General features: G+C 35.6%; 3 protein-coding genes across 3 annotated transcripts; 2 read left to right on the forward strand and 1 right to left on the reverse strand.

Annotated features, from left to right (window-relative positions):
* Positions 1–1,018: 1,018 nt before the first annotated feature.
* On the reverse strand, positions 1,019–1,945 carry LOC116182121 (60S ribosomal protein L24). The gene is made up of 5 exons (XM_031502621.1): positions 1,800–1,945; positions 1,612–1,687; positions 1,474–1,559; positions 1,256–1,417; positions 1,019–1,205 (listed from the first exon to the last, which is right to left on the reverse strand). The coding sequence occupies exons 1-5, from the start codon at positions 1,802–1,804 to the stop codon at positions 1,070–1,072; spliced, it is 465 nt and encodes a 154-aa protein (XP_031358481.1). The 5' UTR covers positions 1,805–1,945; the 3' UTR covers positions 1,019–1,069.
* An 11,145-nt stretch (positions 1,946–13,090) lies between these two features.
* On the forward strand, positions 13,091–14,148 carry LOC116182123. The gene has a single exon (XM_031502623.1). The coding sequence runs from the start codon at positions 13,141–13,143 to the stop codon at positions 14,029–14,031; it is 891 nt and encodes a 296-aa protein (XP_031358483.1). The 5' UTR covers positions 13,091–13,140; the 3' UTR covers positions 14,032–14,148.
* Positions 14,149–14,971: 823 nt separating this feature from the next.
* Positions 14,972–16,274, forward strand: LOC116182124 (signal peptidase complex catalytic subunit SEC11A-like). The gene is made up of 4 exons (XM_031502624.1): positions 14,972–15,148; positions 15,204–15,463; positions 15,930–16,107; positions 16,155–16,274. Exons 1-4 carry the CDS (start codon positions 15,098–15,100, stop codon positions 16,203–16,205), a joined length of 540 nt encoding a protein of 179 aa, XP_031358484.1. The 5' UTR covers positions 14,972–15,097; the 3' UTR covers positions 16,206–16,274.
* Positions 16,275–23,267: the final 6,993 nt, after the last annotated feature.

Here is a 23,267-nt window from a genome sequence, read left to right on the forward strand (position 1 = left end):
ATTGTAGGTAAAAAAATGTTTCATTCAAACAACCATTTTACACTCGCATTTGACTCATTTATCATACCAATTGTAGGTACTTTGCGCTGGAGTATACTTTTGTTAACAAATTATTACGTTTCTTAATTTTTTCATAAAAATCGCTACATGTAACACGGTCATTGAGAGGTGCCGAGGGAAAATATTTCCGCTATTAGGTAGGTATCTGAATCCCGCGACTGCAACGCAGCCCCCGTAATTGCTTGTTGTCTTATACTCTTGTCCCATATTAACACGCTTTTCGGCATTTCACGTCTTTTACAACACTGATAAATGAACTCGGTAACAATCATTATTAAAATTCAAACGCAGAACAACCGGGATCAAATGGCAAACAGGCCGGGACATAGATGTGAATCAGAGACAATCCCGGTCAAACCGGGATGTATGGTAAGTGTCATTTATTTTGAAATAAATAACTTTATTCTATTTTAAATAACTTCGGTAAAAAATAAAAACGATTTTGCAAAAATTTCCTTTTTTTTCAAAATTATTTCAATTTCAAAACTGCATCAAAATACGCAACTTTACCAAATTTACCTACCTATTTCTTACAGTTTCCTAGATCCCCATGGTGGTCCTTAAATTTGAATCGACCTGTATAGTAGAAGGTCTGGAATTGAGTGTAACAAAATTTTATATTTAATATTGTGTAAAAAGCTAATTCCTTTGAAACTCAAATTCTAATTACCGAGACCCTCTCATGTATAATAAATCGAATTTGCGAGTAGGTACAAAAATTCTAAAAACTTAAATCATTGATTATACGTGTATAATCAATGCTTAAATGGACAACTGGATTAAGTATTCCTTTTTACCAAAGTTAAAAATATATAAGAGAACCAGCCACAGAAAGAAACTCCCCCCGAGAATACTCGACACAATGTGAACATTAAACTTACACTGTGCAAGGATAAGCATTAGTAGGTACACAATTGCAAGATGCACATTGTCTGGGTCAGATTTTAAGTGTAAATAATGTACAATAATGCTGGTCATTTATTTTAATAAAAACATTAATTCACAAAAATTAACGTTTTCCTCCAACACGGGGTGCAGATTTTTGTGTAACCTTTGCGGCCTTTGTTTTTTGATGCAGCTTTGGTTTTGGTGGTGCAGTTGCTTTCTTTGCCGCTTTTGTAGACTTCTTTTGTTCTTTTGCAGCTCTACAAAAATATGGTTATAAACTTCCAACTTTCATTTTTAATTTACTCACCGAATAGCCTGTTCACGCTGTGCTTTCCTTACTTCCGGCCTCTGGTTACGTTTAGCCATAATATCATTTAAAGAGGCACCGACAATAGCACGTTGGAATTTTTGTGTCCTACGTGTACGCTTTCTGGTAGCTTCCTCTTCCTGACCTTTCTTATGTTTCCGTCTAAAAGGGAAATTAGCAAATGTGAATCCACTTATACAACAAAAAGAATGTACTACCTGTAAAGTACGGTCCAGGTAACTTTACGAGGATTGCGTTTCATTAAATGTGCGGCTTCACATTTTGAATTTAAGAACGTAAACGACTGAAATAAAAACGGTATTGAACCAAATATAACGTAATTAACTAGTAAGTACCTTTCCGTCTACTTTAACCAATGTTTTTCCATGTCCAGGGTAAATTTTATACCCACTGTATACACACAAACCAATCCTAAAATAAAGAAAGAGAAGTAAGTAAATATACAAAATATAACGAAAAATATAAAAACTATATATTATAATACATCGATGATTGAAAATAAAGAAGATATGTAAAATCTTACTTCATGTTGGATGATGGTATGAACTCCGAAAATCGTAAAGAAAACTTTCACAATTACCAACTGTTGAACTTGAAAATGTAACTAGAAATTTTAGCATTGCTACCAATACTCAATATATTTAAAGTTCGATGACATTGGCTGCATTCATTTTAGCGACGTCAGTATCTATTGTGGGTAAAATTCGGGGTGTGTTGGGTAATTCGCACATGTCTATAGGCGCTTTCTTTCGGTGATCCAAACGCGTTTGGATTGTCACATCACGTTCTTTCGAAATGTGATTTTATGATCATGATTGCTAAAATCGTAAACAAACTGAACATAAAAGTTTTATGATCACGAATTCCTAACCTATAAATGCAAGGATATTTTTGCTCAAATGTTCGATTAGTCAATATTTGTAACTGAAGAGGGGCATAATTGTGCAAGTACTTCCACTTGTATTTATTTTCATAATCCAAAAAAAATACGTAATTCGAATGCAAATGTGTACTACGTAAACTCAACCATACTTTGATTTAAATTCGCGCGTTCTTTCGTAAAACGTGATCCTACGAATCACGATTTTGAAATCATGATTGCTAAGCAGCCGAAAGAAAGCGCCTTATGTGCATTGATCTCAATAAAAAATCGATGAGCAATTCAGCAATGTCGTGTTTCAATAATACGAAAATTACTATCTCGCGCAACGTATTCAGTTCATCCGTTGCGTTGATCCGTTAAACGGATTTATGCGTAATTCACGGTACGGGTACAGTATCGTGGTATAATCAAAGAGTAACCATTGTATAATAGGGTAGATGACAAATTTTTTAAAACCTGTTATAACTGTTCGTACACCTCAACTATAACTTTAAAATATGATATTACAGCAAAATAAACCATATTATTGCAAATTTATGCAATTTGAATTGTAGGTTTTTATTTTAGCGCCAAAACGCTGTTGTGTGTCATGGCAGTGTCTGTGACGTCACAGTCCTGACAGTTATAAACACATAACCCCAGCGTAAATAGTTTAAAAGATTTCGTGATGAATTATAACTACTATAAGTGGTGCCCTACCATGATGGATACATAGACATGTGGCGCAGCTAAGTATCCCAGGCGGGTGATTGCTATGACTCCATGGATAAAGTCTAATCCATGCTACCCGACCCGATTCCAGTAAATCCGGTTCAAAGGATGCTGTATCATTCAAATGCTTCATAGAGTAGAGGAATCCAAAAGGATTCTCGACGATTGCTCATTAAACGTAATATAGAAAACTATATTAACATGAGTAGCACTTTTTTCACGTACGTTTACTCCTGAGGTGTGCGGTAGACGGCATTTTGAACAACTTTCGATTCCGATTCGGTCATTTGCCGATACAGGAGTAGAGTTTCGAATAATCGGACTCGATCATGACTTGTTACACGTGATAAAGGAGACTTTATCGACACTAGTACTCCGGGTTGTGGAAAGCGTTAGGGACTGACCACTCCAGTCCACTTAATAGGGTTTGGACTCTGAGGATGTGTAAAAGTAGCTTAATGGTAGAGCCAAGAGAATAATTTGTGGGTATTATTTTCCGGGGAAATTTTTCATGGTTCTACTGGAGCAGCAATTGAAATCCGAAGGGATATATAAGTGTTAGCTGCATTTCGCAATTATATGAAGACTACTACTACTGCTGGAAGTATATTAAATTAGACACCAAATAAATTGTTTATATCCGTACCCAAAAAAGAAGCCATACGGAAAAAGTGGCTACAACTTGCATGTCGAGACCCAGCGTATTCAATAAAAATAACACTATTTTTGTGAGGACCACTTTGATGTAAGCTTTATTTTGTATTCACAAAAACCCCCATATGGGATGGCAAGTTGGGGTCGGTTTCTTCGTCGAAAACTAAAGAAACTGCATGCAGCTTTGCGTGAACCTTATGTTCCGGGCAAATTTTGACATAGCTGTGCATAAGTTGCAATCACGCTTAAGAGTCTTCTGTACGACTGCACCCAATGTAAATTTCCATAAGAGCGCCCGCCATAAAAACTCAAGTTGTTTTTCCAAAAAAAAATGTACTACTTTATAAATTTAGACCTTTATCTATAAAATGTTAGTAATGTAAAAAAGTTGCGCTTACGTAGAGATCTATCTTACTGAATCATCTTCATATGATAGCTTCGATGACCTAAAAACAAAGCATTTGTACACATTTCTCTTAAGTAACTACATTTCTTGTAAAAAATCTAAGCTTAACTTAAAAACCTACAAAACTTATATGGCAGTTTTACTATTTCTAAATTCTAATGAGGAAAAATCTTTGTTGGGTGCGAGAAATATTTCCAACATCATTACATCAATTTTTGGCAGATTTGCTGCTATCAGCTCTCGTATACCTACTTTCCATTCTTATCTGGTTTAAAAAACTAAACTTTAGGTTAATATAATCACTATGAAATTGAACAAGCACTAAATTAAAAGACGTAGACAAACGCTATAAACGCACAGGGGATCGCTGCTTGAACCGCCAATTAGGATAATGACGTCACGCGCTCTGATTGGCGTTTGATATCACATGACAAATGTCGTTATTTTTTAATTTTATTTTTACTAAAATATAACAATTTCTGGTGTACATTACCAAATAAAGTTATTTTGCGATGCCCTGGCACCTTACTCTATCTTATGAAACAGAAATTTGTTTATTCTTTTTCCACTGTCATGTACCCTGAAATCATTAAAGTAACTGGAAAGTGCAATATAGGGTATTAGGGTCATAGAAACAAGGACATCCTAATTCCTATCATTAATGAACCCGGGTACCATGGTAATATCTTAGAAGCAATTTTATTGTTCAAAAAATTCGACCCATTAATAAATTCACATACAGGGTGTTTTTTTTAAGATGGGCCATACGGATACGACAATGTAAAGGCGTTGAGTTATTTAAAATGGGCCATGGGGAAATTTACATTGCGCCAATTCTTCTCAAATAATGGCCTTGCGCTTAGTTAATTTCACTAACTATCTGATCCATCAAACTGCATCAACGAAGCAGCAACATGTATTCCGCCGCTTGAAAAGGTGTTCATGTAGTACCGGGTGATTCATTAGAAGTGAGGACAATGCAAAAAATACTAAAACCTTACGCGCGAAATTCAAGCGTTCATCACTTCTAATGAATCACCCGGTACAATTTGTACAAGAGTGGGCACAGTAGCTGAGTGGTAATGCGAGCTATTCAGTGCCGAGTATCGGGTATTGTTTGGTTGCCGGTGGAAAATAATTCGAGCACCGATTGTAATTTTATACGTTTATATCCCATTTGAATAAATTTGTTGATTTAGAAACAATTTCTACAGGGTACTGTGGCAGATGTCAATATAATTATACAATAATAAAACATTTAAGTAATGAAACGTCAAATTTCAGGACAAGTTATCAATGCAAAATTATATACCCTTCAAGGCATTAAAGAGACTATTCTGTAGAACTGAATGGTAATCCACGAGCCCCAATCCTAGAAAATGAGCCGGTAAATAGTTTCCTCGAGCCGCTACAGTCTGCCTCTGAGCAGGTCCGGGGCTATGTTGCGCCCTGGGCTACATTTAGCTCGGCGTCCCCGGGGCCTGCCTCTGAGTATAGTCCGCTCTTCGCCGCGGAACAGTGTTGACTAGCGTGTACTCCTGATGTGCAAATATTTCCATTGTTCTGTCCTTTTTTACCTGGTGGAAAATGAATTCGGATAAATATAGTCATCTTTTGTAATTCTAAAATACTGTTGGCACCAGGGAAGATAGATGGCGCAAGGGGAGAGAGAAGCGGCCATTCTGTGTGTGTGTGTGTGCTGCCAATTATTGTAGTTCGTTTCGTAAATCGTAGTTAATGAAATATTAAATCCTGATACTGGCGTGTGTATTAATTATTTGTCCCCTGGCGACAACAATACTGTGTAGCGAATATTCCAGAAATCTCGAAAAATTAGTCATTGGCGATACAGAACGAAGGCGGATGTGATCTTTCCGAGAAATATAACGTGTTTGTTCGATAACATTCTCGAAGGTTTGGAAGAATTCGATAGCACCCGAGAACACTCGAGTTTGGCTCATAGTAACCAACCGATAATCCCGTCTATGAAAACTAGGCTTTACGCGCGTAGTTTGAATTCGCGTGATGCTTGTGGACGCGGTGTAGTGGCGCCTAGTATCCTTAGATCATATTGTTAATATGTATGATCTAAGCCTATTTCTAATTAGTGGACTGTATTAATTTACGTTGATTTTATAATATTCTATTGAACTTATTAATAACCTCCATCGTCGGGCTCTTGTGTTATAATTTTTTGATTATGCCCTTAATACATAAATGGGGGGCGGGACACTTCGCCGAATGCCCACAACGCCGACCCGATTTTTGGATGATCCATATCGCCGACTAGGGACACTACGCCGACGGACACTACGCCGACAGTGCCCACATCGCCGACAAGTGGACAAGGGACACAACGCCGACCATGCCCACATCGCCGACAGGTGTACAAGGGACACAACGCCGACCATGCCCACTTCGCCGACGGACACTACGCCGACCGTACCCACATCGCCGACAAGTGTACAAGGGACACTACGCCGACCATGCCCACATCGCCGACAAGTGTGCAAGGGACACTAGGCCGAACGTGCCCACAACGCCGACTATTCGGAAAAAAATTACTAGGGACACTACGCCGACAGCGACCACATCGTCGACAATGGAGAAGTTTCCAGTTTTTTGTTATAAATTAATTATGAAAATTTAAGTAAAATGAAACAAAAATGTGATAGAATCAATAAAATTCCTCCACAAATGGCAAAGTTACAAGGCTTTAAAGTTGCGATTGGAAAAATAATTTCGAGACGTCACTTCATCTAGTTTGCTAAGAGCATGCCTTGACCATGCGATCAAAAAAGAGTGGAGTCGCCTATGAATCGCCTTTACAAATTTTTGTTTGTATGGGAAATCGTATTTCGTGGAATTACGTAAAATGACGTCACCGACACTGCCGTTCCGCGCTGAATACCTAAACTTAAATAATAAATTTCTCAGTCATTTATTGCCGGATTTTGAAATTTCTTTTACTGGTTTATTAGTTTTGATCTATACTTTGATGTCATTAGGCTTAATATAGTAAGTAATATCATGTGGTTGAACGGTAAAAGATTAATGAATATCGCGATTCTTAAATTTCACATTTAGTCAAACAAAGCGAACAATAACTAGGGCTGATTGTATAAAGGCTGGTTGAACTTCGCTTGTAGTTAACAACTGGATTAAGGTATAAGAATGGTTAAAATTTGACGTTTTGTCAAACTTCAACCAATTACTTAGGTATCTTAACCCATTGATATAATCCAAACGAGGTTTAATCTGCTTTATACAACCGACCCTTATGCCCGTCAAGAATCAAGACGGGATTCATGAAACTAGATTAGCAAATACGATCTTAAATAAACAACCAGTTATAATCGATCATTTGCGCATGAATCTACCATTATATACTTTGTTTCAAGGGTGCTGAACCTTTCGTCACACTATCTGACGTCATAGCAAAATTAAGGCAGGTCGTAAATTAGTAGTTGGTTTACATATTGTCACATTGACGTTTCAACTTATTTATTAAGGTGTCACTATCGTTCATCATTATTAGACCGCCCAAGTTGACAATCACTTGTAAGGCATCTGGTTCTGATAGGTTTTTTCCTGTTCTTAGGTTTTATAATGGCTAAATGGTCATGTATTTTATGTAGAGGAAGTCCGTTGGTATGAATTAAACCTTTTCAACCGTTTGTAATCACCTCATGTAACCGATTCTTTGCACATCCAAATGGATACTGCCAGAGCATCCGAAACTCTTTGAGATGAAGTGTATGATGGTTACAGAAAACGCATAGGAACATTTGTAACTTAAAGTTTGTTTAGGCAGCTCGTAAATTAATATTTTGTTTACATAATGTTGATGTGAAATTAAGTATGCTACCAATGTGAAGAATACGCGTTAAGTTGCGCGAATTTTAATGACCCTTAACTAGCCATTTGCAGAAGTAGAATAGGCCATGGTTTATCGGTAAGCCTTTGCATTTATACATCTTACAAATTTGAGATAAAGCGTAGTCATTATACCACTGGCTCATTGAAATAACAACGCATACATACAGTTTCTGTTCTTTTGCCACACAGTCGAGATATTCGCATAAGGATCTTGAATATCTTCTGATCCGATTTATTTAAAAAAAACGCAATTGTGAAAGAAAACAGGTAGTGAAGAAAAAACTCTCAAATGTTCATATTCAAATCGTATGTACAAAAGACAAAAAGCGACACTACACCACAAATCCATCTTCTGATCCTGCATGGAGTATTAGGTATATACCGGACCCCTTCACTACTTCTTTTTCTAACTGTTTTGAGAGTACCATCTTGACAGCTTCTTCTAAAAGACCCTTTACTGTATATCCAGGTTTCGTCTAAAACCACAGGTCGTAATGGAAAGAGTGAAGTTTCGGTATGTTTAAAGTCTCTCAAAAATTGTAGTCTTCTTTGAACTGCATAGGGCTGTTCCATTAAAAATAATCTATTGGAGACGGTGCATCTCCGCCACGTGAATTTCAGTTTCTTCAAACTGCGGGACAAAGAGGTAGCAGATATTTCTACGCCATCAAGTCGTTGAAGATTACTGTGTAAGGAACGGAGTGTAACATTCTCACCTATAAAATCAATTCAATACCTAAGTGTTCTGGCGAACATCTTCATTCTGTGTATCGGTTCGTCATATTTACCTAATGGTAACGGGAATGACCTAAATTCATGATATGAGCGAATCGAACCATTACCTATGTGGTAAAATTTTTAAAATACTTGTCTATTAACGGCGTTGCTGCACTGTCGACTTGCCTAAGCGTTTTTAACTTTGATGATATTTACTTCACTTTTAACACAAACTACTTAATCAACACTGGAAATCTGTCTATAACGAAAATCGTTTGACGGATTGATATTATGACAGATCAATTGGTTTATTTGTCACGACTTACGTTAATGACGTAATTTTTTTGTCTCAATCGATTTAAATGTAATGAAGAGAGAATCACATTTATGACGTCAGGTTCAGCACCAGTGAAACAAAGTATATCAACTATTGGTGACGTTTTCTGTCAATCCCAGAATTAATCTTCGATCTCGGATCAATCTACGAGTTAGTACGGGCATTAGTGTCCGCTTTACTAACAATCAACCCTATGCTGTATCACTCTCGTTATTCTATACGATCAATCGTTATCGCAGATTAACGATCAAAGGTTATGATGACCACAACGACTATCGATAAACGCGATATGCTGTATCAATATTTTAACGGTATCGTAACGTTGCCCGGTATCTCGCAGTGGCTATTTCGGAAAAAAGTGTCACATTCTAGAAGACAAGGAACGCTGCGCAACGGCAGTGCGTGTAAGAGTGAAATACCACAGCGATAAAATATAAGAGGGCGTTGTGGTGCGCGCTTTATCTTTAAACAATTGCCCGCCAGATTTGGAAATGCAGACGTTTCTTTAAAATTATTTGTATTATTAATTGTACGTGTACCTATACCTAGTTGTTTTTTCACGACATGGCGAATGTCGAAGAGAATAATAAGAGGCGGAGAAAAACCACTAGGAAACAATTTGAGGACTGTTATATTTTATTGAAAGTAATAACATAATCCTCCACGGAAAGACAAAACCGTTGGAGGCAAACAAAATCAAACATTTGTAGCAGGAGTTTGCCAGCGGAAATGGACCACTGCCTTACAGATTCTCGAAAATTTTTTTGAAAATCAATTTCACCCAGCTGAAACGGATCGCTGTTGCCTCGTAAAATTCTTCGTTGGATGTTTTCCTCATGTCTCAATAAAAACATAATCTACGAGTATTAAAAGACACAGAACTCACCTCCTTATTACATTTTCCAATTGCCCAAACAAAGCTACTTAAAATCCTTGAAAATTATTCATTTTCTTTCTCTTTAACACCCGCTTAAACTCCAAACGAATCGCTGACAGGACCGTTACGCCCCAAACGGGTAGCATGAACCCTGTCGTTAAGTTTTTCTGGTTATGGTTGCAAAATAACGATAGAGAATTACGATAATCGTTATCCCACACTTGCTACGAGTGATACAGCATACCGATTTTTAAAAAATTATGGTAACGCCGCATAACGATATCGTTATTCTTAACGATAGTGATACAGCATAGGGCCGAATGACACTTACTAAAAAATCTTATATTGCTTGGCCACCTTGGATTATAAGGTACGGTGCAATTCCATTCTGGTGCTAATCAATGATTAACTTTGACCATCGTTTATATAATAAAGATTTATTTTTAATGTTTAATGTGTACAGAATATGCTAAACAAGATTAGTTCATATTTTATGAATTTAATATTAACATAAGCATTAAGCACATATTTTAACAAATGAATTACTTTTTACTCCGTATTCACATCTTCTCATAGTGGAATACATCCGTTTTTTCTCATAAAATATATTTTTATTTCAATTTGCTACCCCTCTTCAGCTAATTTCTTAAAATGTACTCATTATCTATTCAATATCCATAAGGGTTTTAGAAATTCTAATCCGTTTTTCTTATTCCTCGAGCAATAATGAAATAACCTTTTCTGTAAATGTACGCTCTGCCTAATTTGCGCCTGCTATTTCCTGTCGGTCTCTGTATTCCCATTATACTCTACCATAAATTTACCAAAATGTTGTCTTAAAATCTGCATAGTTGCAGGTTTTTCTTAGAAAAACCCGTAAATACGGAATTGCGGATTAATGTTTAAAGTAGGTGCCGCTCTTAGTAAAATATTGTTTACAGGTAGAGTGAGAATTTTCACCCTTTACTATGGGAACCTTTGCTGTCGGTCTCTGTATTTCCATTATGTATATTCCATCGTGACTTTATCAAAATGTTGTCCCAACATCTGCATAGGTAATTGAAGGTTTTTCTTAGAAAAATCTGTATTAGGATCATAGGTAAATACAGAATTGCGGATTAATGTTCAAAGAAGGTGCCGCTCTTAGTAAAATATTGTTTACAGGTAGGTAGTGAGATTTTTGACCTTTTTCTGTAGATAGGAACTTATACTACGGTAATTACTAACTGCATTTTAAACCAAGAAAGAATTTCTTTTAGTACAAACAAGGTAAATGTGTATTACTGTTTGTGGGGGTAGCAAATTATTCATAAGTAGGTACTAATTTACGACCTGCTTTAATTTTGCTATGACATGACGTCAGATAATGTGACGAAACGCCAGTGAAACAAAGTTACACACTTTAGTTTTATACGCACTGAAATAACTTGCATTGGCGAAGAATAAAAATAATGAATTCTACCACCGTGCCACCCTTTGAATTTGTGTTTATCTCGATAATTTCGGTGATTTGACAATTTTTGATAACACGATACCAATGTAAGTGTAAAATGCTTAAAATATTTACACCTAGGTAGCAAATTGAAATAAAAATATAGTTTATGAGAAAAAACGGATGTATTCCACTATGGGAAGATGTGAATATGGAGTAAAAAGTAATTCATTTGTTAAAATATGTGCTTATGAACATTAAATTCATAAAATATGAACTAATCTTGTTTAGCATATTTTGTACACATTAAACATTAAAAATAAATCGTTACTCAATTACATAAACGATGGTCAAAGTTAATCATTGATTAAAAGTACCAGAATGGGATACACCTTACCTTATAATCCAAGGTGGCCAAGCAATATAAGATTTTTAGTAAGTGTCATTGTTAGTAAAGCGGACACTAATGCCCGTACTAACTCGTAGATTGATCCGAGATCGAAGATTAATTCTGGGATTGACAGAAAACGTCACCAATAGTTGATATAATGGTAGATTCATGCGCAAATGATCGATTATAACTGGTTGTTTATTTAAGATCGTATTTGCTAATCTAGTTTCATGAATCCCGTCTTGATTCTTGACGGGCATAAGGGTCGGTTGTATAAAGCAGATTAAACCTCGTTTGGATTATATCAATGGGTTAAGATACCTAATTGGTTGAAGTTTGACAAAACGTCAAATTTTAACCATTCTTATACCTTAATCCAGTTGTTAACTACAAGCGAAGTTCAACCAGCCTTTATACAATCAGCCCTAGTTATTGTTCGCTTTGTTTGACTAAAATGTGAAATTTAAGAATCGCGATATTTTACCGTTCAACCAACCTTTTTTTTTCAAATTAAAAAAAAACGCGATAAATTCTTCTATACTACCGGTGTAAAGATTTACGAATTTCAGTTTATCAAAACACAGCAACTATCAAATAGGGACAATTGATATTACTATATTAAGCCTAATGACATCAAAATATAGATCAAAACTAATAAACCAGTAAAAGAAATTTCAAAATCCGGAAATAAATTTATTTATTTATTTATTTATTTATTGTCCCTCTTGTTTTAGGCCCTCAACAGGCTTACGCCCAATTACAGAAATATATTATTTAAGTTTAGGTATTCAGCGCGGAACGGCAGTGTCGGTGACGTCATTTTACGTAATTCCAGGAAATACGATTTCCCATATAAACAAAAATTTGTAAAGGCGATTCATAGGCGATACCACTCTTTTTTGATCGCATGCTCAAGACATGCTCTTAGCAAACTAGGTGAAGTGACGTCCCGAAATTATTATTCCAATCGCAACTTTAGTCTTGTAACTTTGGGATTTGTGGAGTAATTTTATTGATTCTATCACATTTTTGTTTCATTTTACTTAAATTTTCATAATTAATTTATAACAAAAAACTGGAAACTTCTCCATTGTCGACGATGTGGTCGCTGTCGGCGTAGTGTCCCTAGTAATTTTTTTTGCGAATAGTCGGCGTTGTGGGCACGTTCGGTCTAGTGTCCCTTGCACACTTGTCGGCGATGTGGGCATGGTCGGCGTAGTGTCCCTTATACACTTGTCGGCGATGTGGGCACGGTCGGCGTAGTGTCCGTCGGCGAAGTGGGCATGGTCGGCGTTGTGTCCCTTGTACACTTGTCGGCGATGTGGGCATGGTCGGCGTTGTGTCCCTTGTCCACTTGTCGGCGATGTGGGCATTGTCGGCGTAGTGTCCATCGGCGTAGTGTCCCTAGTCGGCGATATGGACCTTCCAAAAATCGGGTCGGCGATGTGGGCATTCGGCGTAGTGTCCTAGACCCCATAAATGACTACCTCTTAATATTGCGCATTTTCTATAGTTACAGTACTTCACTATAACTGTCAATTAATTACTATTTTACGTGCCTGTGTACTACGTTCAAAATGTCGAACAATACCTTTTGCGAATTGAATTTCACTCAAAATTTTGATTCAGAAAATGAAGATAGGCAAATGGATAGTGGCAGTTATACTTCAGATGCGCTTCCACCCGAAAACACAGACATAACCGATTTCGAAAAACACGTAATTTGCCATAAGAATAATTTGCAACAACGTTTACGAGATTTGCACGAAACGATGATGTTTTTGAAAACGCGACTTGCAGAAGAAAAATTTTTGTTGGAAGAATCCAGGAAAGAATCTCGTATTTACGAAACAAGGACAACGCCAACTGTTGGTTTTGAAAATAGCGTTCAGCACCAAGTAAGTGAAATTTTGGAGAAACCAGCTATGTCTGCATCTGAGTATCAAGAAAAACTCACCAAATATGAAAGTGCTCTTTTGAAGGCGCAGGCGGATAAACGAGCCAGCTTAAAACGCCAAATTTCGATAAATAATTACAAACGTCAGTTATTAGAAGTCGAAAATTTATGCAATTTAGAACTGCTTAGAGTAAAGCAAAGCGTTCAAGTTTTGCAACCATTGCAAATGATTGCTTCTGAGTGGAAACGCACGAGTAATGATGGGGCGGGTAATGATGTCGAAATCACTGGCATTCAAGGAAAGAAGTCCAATAAGGAATACTTCTCTGAACCTTCGACGTCTGAGGAAAGACTCGTTCTGGAATTTGCAGATGTACCTGTGAACGATGGACACCTACTACAAAAACACGAATCCTGTGATATTGGAAAGACAGCGAAAATATCTTCATCAAGTCAAGTTTGGGGGGAAGACGATGACCTCAATTCAATTTGTACTAATGCATGGTACTCGACTGACAGATATTTACGTTCTTCAGGGTTCAGTGACAATGAACGATCGACAATTATATAAAAAATCATATGTCGAGTTTTCAAATTTTAGTTAACATGCTAATAAAACTGTAAACTGTGGTGAAAATGTACCTTACATGTGAATGGAAAAACAAAACTCGTGTTTGGAAGTTTTAAAGAGAACCAATAATAAAAAAGTTAAAAATTAATAATCGTAAACGATTTACAAAAAGCGCATTTCCACTTGCATTCATTTCCCATGTGTAAGATGCAACTTCTGTTAAAATCGTAAAAATCCGGCCACCAATAGTTATAGCGTCAGGAAGGAAAACCCGACTTATTTTTATATTATAGATTTTATAAATAGTCGAGATTCGAAAAGGGCACTGTGAATTTTGAATCGATTCGACTCAACTGTTGGCATTGCGTGTTATATGGTTAAAGCTATGCTCATATTGAATTTCATGCAATTCAGTTCATAACTAACGGAGCTGTAAAACGGACATTTCTAAACAAAGTTATCGTTCACACGGACAGACAGAGGGCCGGACAGACAAAGGAACAGACAGACGACAGACAGCAATACAAAATTATAAACGATCTCTAGGATCGTTAATAAACGGCAAAAGTGTAAAATTATGGAACATGTAAAAAACGGTTTTTTGGTTTTTTTACAATATTTTTTTAGCAATAAACGCAGAAAAAATTCCTTCGTTGGTGCAAGCCTCGACACCATAACGAACCAAATAGCGAAAAAAGTAGAATAATCGCTCTTAAGATAAAGAACTAGTAGCGTCTCAACGAACGAACGGACGGATGGACGGAAAAAGTGGCCACAATAGCGCATTTTTTTTTAATTTTTGTGGAAATGCGGTAATAATCGATGCTGTTTGTGTGCTTAGATCATGTGCTTCTGTATAAATAATAAGCGCGTGTATGAAAAAAAATTTTGTAACCGATCCGATCTGGCAACATTGACAACTCACTTTAGTGTGAATTTGGCAGTTTTATAACCTCAACTCAACGATTAACTTTCGTTCGTAGCTAAAGTTGACGTGGTATAGAGGTGTATCAGATTAGATTGCCGCATGAGAAGTAGATAACTAAAGTTAAATAAATTGGAAAAAATGGATATCGCTTCATTATTCGATGATGTTCGTCGTATGAACAAAAGACAGGTAATTGATAAGAAATTCATTGATTGGAAAAAGATGTTAACTCCCCAAATTGCAGTTTTTGTACCAAGTTTTGAGCTTTGGTATGATAGTCTCTTCTGCATTGATGATATGGAAGGGTTTAATGGTTGTAACAGGGAGTGAAAGTCCTATTGTTGTCGTACTTAGTGGTAGTATGGAACCTGCTTTTCATAGAGGCGATTTATTGTTCTTAACAAATTATCCCGAAGAGCCAGTGAGAGTGGGCGAAATTGTTGTTTTCAAAGTGGAAGGGAGAGACATACCCATTGTACATAGGGTACTAAAGCTCCATGAGAAGTATGCAAATTAGTTTATCTGTCTTTCTTTTTCCATATTTTAAAGGAATACCTACCTTCTATTTATGCACAATGGTGCGAACCTTAGGTGGGATTTTTCTTCTTGCTTTTACATTTCTTATACAAGACAAAGTTTATTAAATGCATCTTTTTATTATATGTTTTCAAGAGACATCTTGCGTAAAGACTATTGCAAAAAGCCTATGGTTTAAAAAAATGTTATGTAATGAGTAATATTGTAAAACTTTGCATTTTATGTTCTCTACGTTCACTATATACCTTCCTTTGCATGAAATACTCACGAATGTAAAATGTATTTTGTCAAACAAACTAGCTTTTATCTTGATTACTTTTAGCTATCTAAGAAGTCTTTCGAATACTACTGATAAAGCTGTAATACTTTCTCTTTATTCTTGGTGTAACTGAATTATGGCACCCGCATTGATATTAGGTACTGTTTTTTACAGAAACAATGGCACGGTTAAATTTCTTACGAAAGGCGATAACAATAGTGTTGATGACAGAGGTTTATATGCGCCTGGTCAATTATGGTTAACTAAAAATGATGTAGTCGGTCGAGCACGTGGTTTTTTGCCATATGTTGGAATGGTTACGATATTAATGAATGAGTATCCAAAATTTAAGGTAAATGTAGTTTCCTTAAATATCGTTTATTGACACTTTTTTTGCAGTATGCGGTTTTGGCATGTCTCGGATTTTACGTTCTCGTTCATAGAGAATGAGTTTAATTTAAAGATTTTGTTACTATGTACAATAGCTACAAAGATTAATAATAATTTTTTTGGTTTTTTTATAGTGTTTTCCATTAATCCAAATAAATATAAAACAATTACGTTACTAAGTGTAAGTTCCCGTGGATGATAAAATAGCAACAAACAGGATTATCTATGTTACATGGTGTATCATAAGATGAAAGAAATGTAAAATTAAAGATTAAATGTTAATTGGGAACCTAACACTATTCCAGGATAGCGGGAAGATGTGAATTTTATTTTTTGTGGAATTTTTTACTCTAATACATTCATTTACTTTTTCTTGTTTACTGAAAATCTAATCAATACTTCTGTCAGGCATTGCAAAATGCAAATCCTAGAACATATGCTGAGGTCGAGGGTCTCTCACTGCCCACAATATGTGTACACATTTTGTTGCACTGTCCAGTGTCTAGCAATGTCCTGCAGTGCGTTGCAGGTCACATCAGTGCACCACTGTGTGGTACTGCGCACATAGTGCATAGCAGTGTCCTGTGTCCCATATTTCCGTCCACAGTGCCACAGTGTGACGCCATAAATGTATTTGTGGGTGTGCGCAATGTCCTGATTTTTGCCTAATCCACCATTATCGATGTGTAAATCTTAATTTATTATCAATGTTTCTAAATATTACTAAATAATAATAACTTTTAAAAATAAGGCTGGGAAAATATGTTTAAGGGGCAAAAGTGTCGCATTATTAGTGATCTTCAAGATCGTTTTTAATTGTGTATTGCTGTCTATCCGTGCGCACAATAACTTTATTTAGAAACGTCTGATCACTTTGAAAATTGGTACACATGTTCTTAAGGTTCTCATGATGGTTGGAATGCATCTGTATAATATGAAGTAAGGGAATAAAGTCAATTATTATTAAGAAAGGTCGTTAGTGCTGTACAGCTACGTAGACTCTAAGGCCCAAAAGTTACAGCGCCAAAATGCGTAACCTCCAAAAAAATGTTTGCTTTTATAATTCTTGTGACAAATGAATAACCGGTTTTCTGTGTTAGTATTGAATATAATAAATCTATTCAATAGTGTTATAATAGATATATTTAAAAAATGTACATCCAAATCCCAAACATTTATTAGGTCCACCATGAAAATATTAGCCATATTAGGGGTTTTTCAAAATTTCGTCTAATTCGGGAACAACACAAAATAAATGAGAACTAACGCTTTTTATGCAAACTATATCCCTTTCCGAAAGATGCTACATGGCAATAATCTCAAATTTTTATCACACTAAAATTTTAGGGGTGTTACCTACAAAAAACGTTAGAAAACTTTCAATTCACCTAAAAATAAATCACATTTTTCGTGTGAATATTATGGAATTATAATGAATCCGGTTTCTATTTCTAAATTAGTCCCGATAAACGCAACAATGGCCCGTATGAATAAAAGTAAGCAAATGCTTATACTTGCAAAATTCAAAGTAAATACTCGTAAGTGCTCCTTCGCACTGGGCGACTTTGCAGCGCATCTAAGCAGAAGAACAGCACCCAGTTTTACCTATAAAAGTTCACTTTTTATTGGCAGTGCTCTAAAATAGTTATTTGTTTCATTAGTACAAAAAATGTCAGTTTTCGGGACGAGGAAGATAGTTGCTGGACGACGCGTTAGCGGAGTCCAGCAACCTTCCGAGTCCCGAAAACGCATTTTTTGTACGAATAAAACATAAAATTTTTTCTCCAACCCCCTTTACTTCAAATTATATTCGAATTTAGATTCAGTCACAGTTTCACTACTAGTTTGAGAACTTCTGCTTTCTTGTCCTCACGTGTCATGCCACTCTAGTTTTTAGGTTAACTTATAACCTATTCGACTTCTTACTTCTCACCTCTCGCGACTTTGTAGGGAGCAAATCTTGAGGTAGCATGTTCTGCTGTTTCTATAATCTCTGGCGGAGTGCAATCCATGTCGCTATCAGTTTCAGTCATTTCTATTGTATACACAATTAATATTGTTATATTTTGTATTGAAATAAAAAACTTACCATACAGTTTTTTAATTAAAATTAATTGCAATTAACTTTTTCAAATTTTGAATTCAAAATGACAGATAATAGTGCAATGAGTCTGAAGTAGATGGCGTTACGCGCGACGGCGGGTTGTATACGTATTAAAATTACGTTCACCAAATAATATGTAAATTACGTTACACATGGTTTAAGGCTGGGATTGCCTGAAAAGAGAAGTACCCATAGTAAAGGACAAAGTTTTTTTCGTTAGAATGTGCTGGTACCTAATAATGAATAGCGTAACTACAGCAGTTTTCTATACAAATATTTAAATAATTATACTCTCTTTAAGTGGGCCCCAAACAACACAGAGGGTGCTTAAAAAAAATGCAATTTGATTTGCATAACCACACGACAAGAAGATACAAAACACAAACGCAAGGTCGTTCACGGCTCCTTACAGACTGCTAGGTTAACAAAATTATAATTAGCTCTCTACCGCACATAACTTGAGGAGAATAATGAAACGCTTGTAACGTAACTTATGAAGTAAAAATCGCGTAATTATTGGCATGGGGGACTTTCAAAATTAAGGTCGTAAAATTGGTTCACAAGTGGCGACAGGGGCTTTTTGTTTGGGAGGACCCTCAGTAAAACTCTTGATTCCTTCACTTAATGAAATTCAATGTCATTACGAAGTGTGTTTGTTATACTTATAAGTTATAATATAACGATCCTAGTGCCTATTCAAATAACAGGTAACGAAGACTTTGTAACTAACGAAATGTTATTACAGTAAAGACGCGTTTTGACTTTTAGGAGTTCAACCATATTTTCGTTTTTTTTATATTTTTCTCTGAAACGGTAGGGACATTTCGAATTAGAACAAGCAAAAGCTTTTATGGAGAATGGATTTTTGTCAAAAAGTATAGTAAAAGTTTTTCTTCTTGTAAAGTCAATCCGGGGACATACGGTATACCGATTTTTTTTTTAATTTTTTAGCCGTTTATACCTAAATATACATTTGTTCCCAATGTCTTACATTCGAGGGATGGTCTTTTGTAAATTAGTAATTGACAGGCTGATTCGAATTCGAGGGCCACCATGGGAATCTCGGGAAATGTAAGAGATAGGTAGGTGGTAAATTTGGCAGAGTTGTGTATTTTGATGCTTAACAAAAACAGTTTTGAAACTGAAATTCTGACTACTTTCGGAGATATCCGGAAAAAACGAGATTTTGAAAATCGTTTTTGTTTTTTACTGAAGTTAATAATAAATGACACATTATTATGGCCACTTTTTTCCCTCTACAAGATGCTACTTTTAAATTTGAAGTTTGACGTTTCGTCTCCGGTTAACTATAATCAACTTTGTTTCTTATGGAAGTAATTTTTACTTTTTGTGTGATTTGATAGAGAATTTTTTTCTGATTTCAAAAATGTATACATCAATGTTTTTAATGCTTGTAAAACATCTTTTTTGCCTTTGTCTTAAGTAACGTACGTAAGTAGTTTCTTGCGTTTTTACGAATTAACGTTATTTCTTATTAAAACTAGATGATGTTACCATCAAGGGTAACTTTGTCAAATGTAAACTACCTATCTCTTACAGTTCCCGAGATCCCCATGGTGGCCTTTGAATTTGAATCACCCTGTATAGGTCAATTATTACACATTACACTAAACTGACTAAACTAATACTAATAATATGTAATAGGTACTATCATTGAATAAAGAGCTTTATTCAATGGTACTATTGAAGTTCAAAAAATTTAATTTGCAACAAGGTATGGATTATAAATTACGGTATTTTAATCTACAAAGTGCAATAAGCAAAGATAAAGAATAAGGAAGACGGTCAAACAAATCGCATTACAAATAAACACCCACACAAGGTCGCAACTTGCCAGACATCAACAACAATATACAACAGCCCTTTGTTCTAAAAATAACGTAAAATTTTGATATTTGTTATAAAGGAATGTTACCTATCCCCATTTCTATTATTTATTTCATAAAACGATAGGTAGAGGAGGTTACCTTTTGCAATGAATAGGAAAGAGAAACCAAATAAATTTCGAAGCAAGTAGTTGACAAAATAAAAATATACCAGTGAACGATCTTTTTCTTGATGTCAGCAAATTCTTTTACAAGCAGGCTCTGTTTAACCTTGAAAGAGAATCGCTAAATGATTTAACATAGGCAACTTACATAGCCTGCTAGTTTTTTTTTGCTCGTAAATTTTTGTCTTTTGTTATCCCCATTACACAGTACTAGCTCAACGGTACTAGCCTAGTTAAAAAGTAAGAACAACTCCATCGCAAGATAAAAGCGCTTAGGTACCTATTTCATATCTTTATCGTATTTTTTACGGACTTCATGAAACTCTTGGTGGCACCCTCTGTGAGAAAGAAGCTACACTGTTGACCGCGATATTAGTCACAGCTGCGTAGTTTATTTCCATTTCTCCAGTTTACATGCCCATTTTTCAGAACTTCATTCACCACTTTTTTTATGAAAACTTTTGAGCTTCACATAAATTGCCAAAATATAGATAAGTATTCACGCTACCGATCCCATACATTCGTATTGCTTAAAATGCTCCCTAATTTTTGCAATTAATTCCTAAACTATGAACTCTTTTGACGCATGTTTTCTAGATTTTTTAAACATATATTAATGGACAAAATATCAGTTTATATTGTATGGAAACTATGCTCTGTACATCTATCTACCTAATGCATATTTTTCCGATCATATACACCCCTTGCTTATGGAATGGTGAATGAAGTTCTGAGGCAATGCACGCCCCATTGAATTACATGTGCATCACCAGTTGCCTATATTCTCTAAATCCAAACCATAGCGAGCGTAAATCATTTTCAATACATGTACATACGTATAGGTAACATCATTATTTGCATTGAATATGCAAAAATATTTGATTTGTATGTATAGAAATATCTTACAACCTGCAATGTAAAACGATGTCAATGTGACATATCTCCGTGATTGTAATTTTTTAATTGGCCAACTTTCAACGTCAATTTCTTTTTGGTACTAGGACCAAAAGTATCCACTTTTTGTACGGTTGCCATGGTGAAAGCGATTAATCCGCAAAACGTCAATTTTACGTACCGAACACTGTCACAAAACAACGTCTTATTCAGGTGGTTGGAGAAAAAATTGTTTTTTTCCTAAATATTAACATTTTGTTCGGTAGCATACTTTTTAAATGTATAATTTACACGAAAAAAATTAGCCCCGTTTTTCATCTCATGTTTTACAGAGTTGAGACGAAACCTACCTTTGATCTCCCTTTTCAAATCCTTTTCGCTCGTTTGCATTTCTATCATAATATTCTTTGCTACGCTACGACCTTGATTAACTACCAATTTGTTTTGTAATTGAGTATAATTTTGTATTTTTGGTTGTAAAGAACTGCTTTACAATAGGTAGCTTTGTACGCAACTTAAACTTACGACTAAACAAAATTTCTGCCGATGACGTTCCTAAATTAGCAACACATGAATTTCTTATTCCAAAAGTACGTAGTCAATCCGTCATATTGGAAAAATAGCTAAACTTTCTTATGAAATGCTGCTTTTGTAGTTGAAGTATAACAAATTCTCGATAGTGGATATTCTTTGCAATGATGAAAAGAATGGCGGTACTTAAAAAATTGAAATATCGGTCTTAGTTTTTTAGGAAGATCGATGAATAGAAAAATCGTTTTTTGTAGATAACAGCCGTTGTAATGAGGGTAGAAAAACGTACAGCACCAATTTGGAAATCCGACAGTATTTCTTACATTCCATCTATTATGATTGATAAGGCATATGTTTAAAAAATAGTATATTATATTATGAGGAGCTAAAGTGATACTTTTTATGGCGAGTCGGTGTTTGATGGCCGAGCGAAGCCTCGATTTCAAATAAAAATGAAATTGCACAAAAAATACTTCGATAACTTTTCAAAAACCAGGTTTATCAGATGGAATGACTTCAACTACTCCTCCATTTGAAGCAGAAACCAATCCAGTTTTTGAAAATACTTCATTCATTCATTAGAAATAAGACGACCTAAACAAAACTTGACTCTTCAAAACTTGGATGCTGCAGAAACGAGCTCAGGGTTTAATTTCTATAATGGTAATATGACTAACTGCACTTTCAACATTAACTATTATTTAAATAAATAAATAGCTTCTTTGATCGACTATATTTTTATTTCTGTTAAAATCAGAAGTAAAGATCAACGCACTTGCTAGGTGAACCAAGAACCTAATGTAAATAACATCAAATTGTCAAAGCAAAACAATGTGACACTGGCACTGAAGCGTTTTAATGCCTAGGCACTAAAATACTTCACTGCCGCTTGTTCGATTGTTCTAAAAAGTCATTCTTTAATTCAAACTGCTGGGCTACGTAATGCCTTAATTGAATATAAAATTAGGGTAATGCCAATATTATATGACGTTTGAAGAAAAAATATGTTTCGCGATCAAAGCGCTAACATAAGGCCGAGCGCATACATACAACTGTTGCGTCGACTAAACTGTTTTGTCGAGTTTTGTACTTTTCGTGATTTCTACTCAACTAAACAGTTTGTTGATGGAGGTGCGCATACAATCGATTTTTTTATGTCCTCAAATTGACCAGATACTGTGTATGTACAGTCTCTTGTAAAAGTAATGTCCCTCGGATACCTACCACTGTAGCATAGGCAACCAACATCCCAGCCGCCTAGTCCAAGTTGGATTTGCGGGTGTGCGAGGTAGTATCTAATGCGGTTCATTTTCAGCAGATATTCCCATTTAGCCAAACTAAATACTAGTTAGTAGAATAAAAGTGAATGCCATCGATTTATTAGCTCAAAGGATCTGCGCTGCATATCCTTGGCTTGGTGCAGTAAACATTTTTACATTTCTTACAATTGGTTTGGTGCGTTTTAAATTTGCAAATAGTTTAGCTAGAGACTATTAAGACAAAATAATGGCTTTTCACTTTAATTTTCTGAGTAGGTTTTCTTCTAACGAAATAAAGGTTTCTTGTTCTTTAATGACATTGA

The sequence above is a fragment of the Photinus pyralis genome, unplaced genomic scaffold (assembly GCF_008802855.1).
Source record: "Photinus pyralis isolate 1611_PpyrPB1 unplaced genomic scaffold, Ppyr1.3 Ppyr1.4_unclustered_Scaffold3755, whole genome shotgun sequence".
Taxonomy (NCBI): Eukaryota; Metazoa; Arthropoda; class Insecta; order Coleoptera; family Lampyridae; genus Photinus; species Photinus pyralis.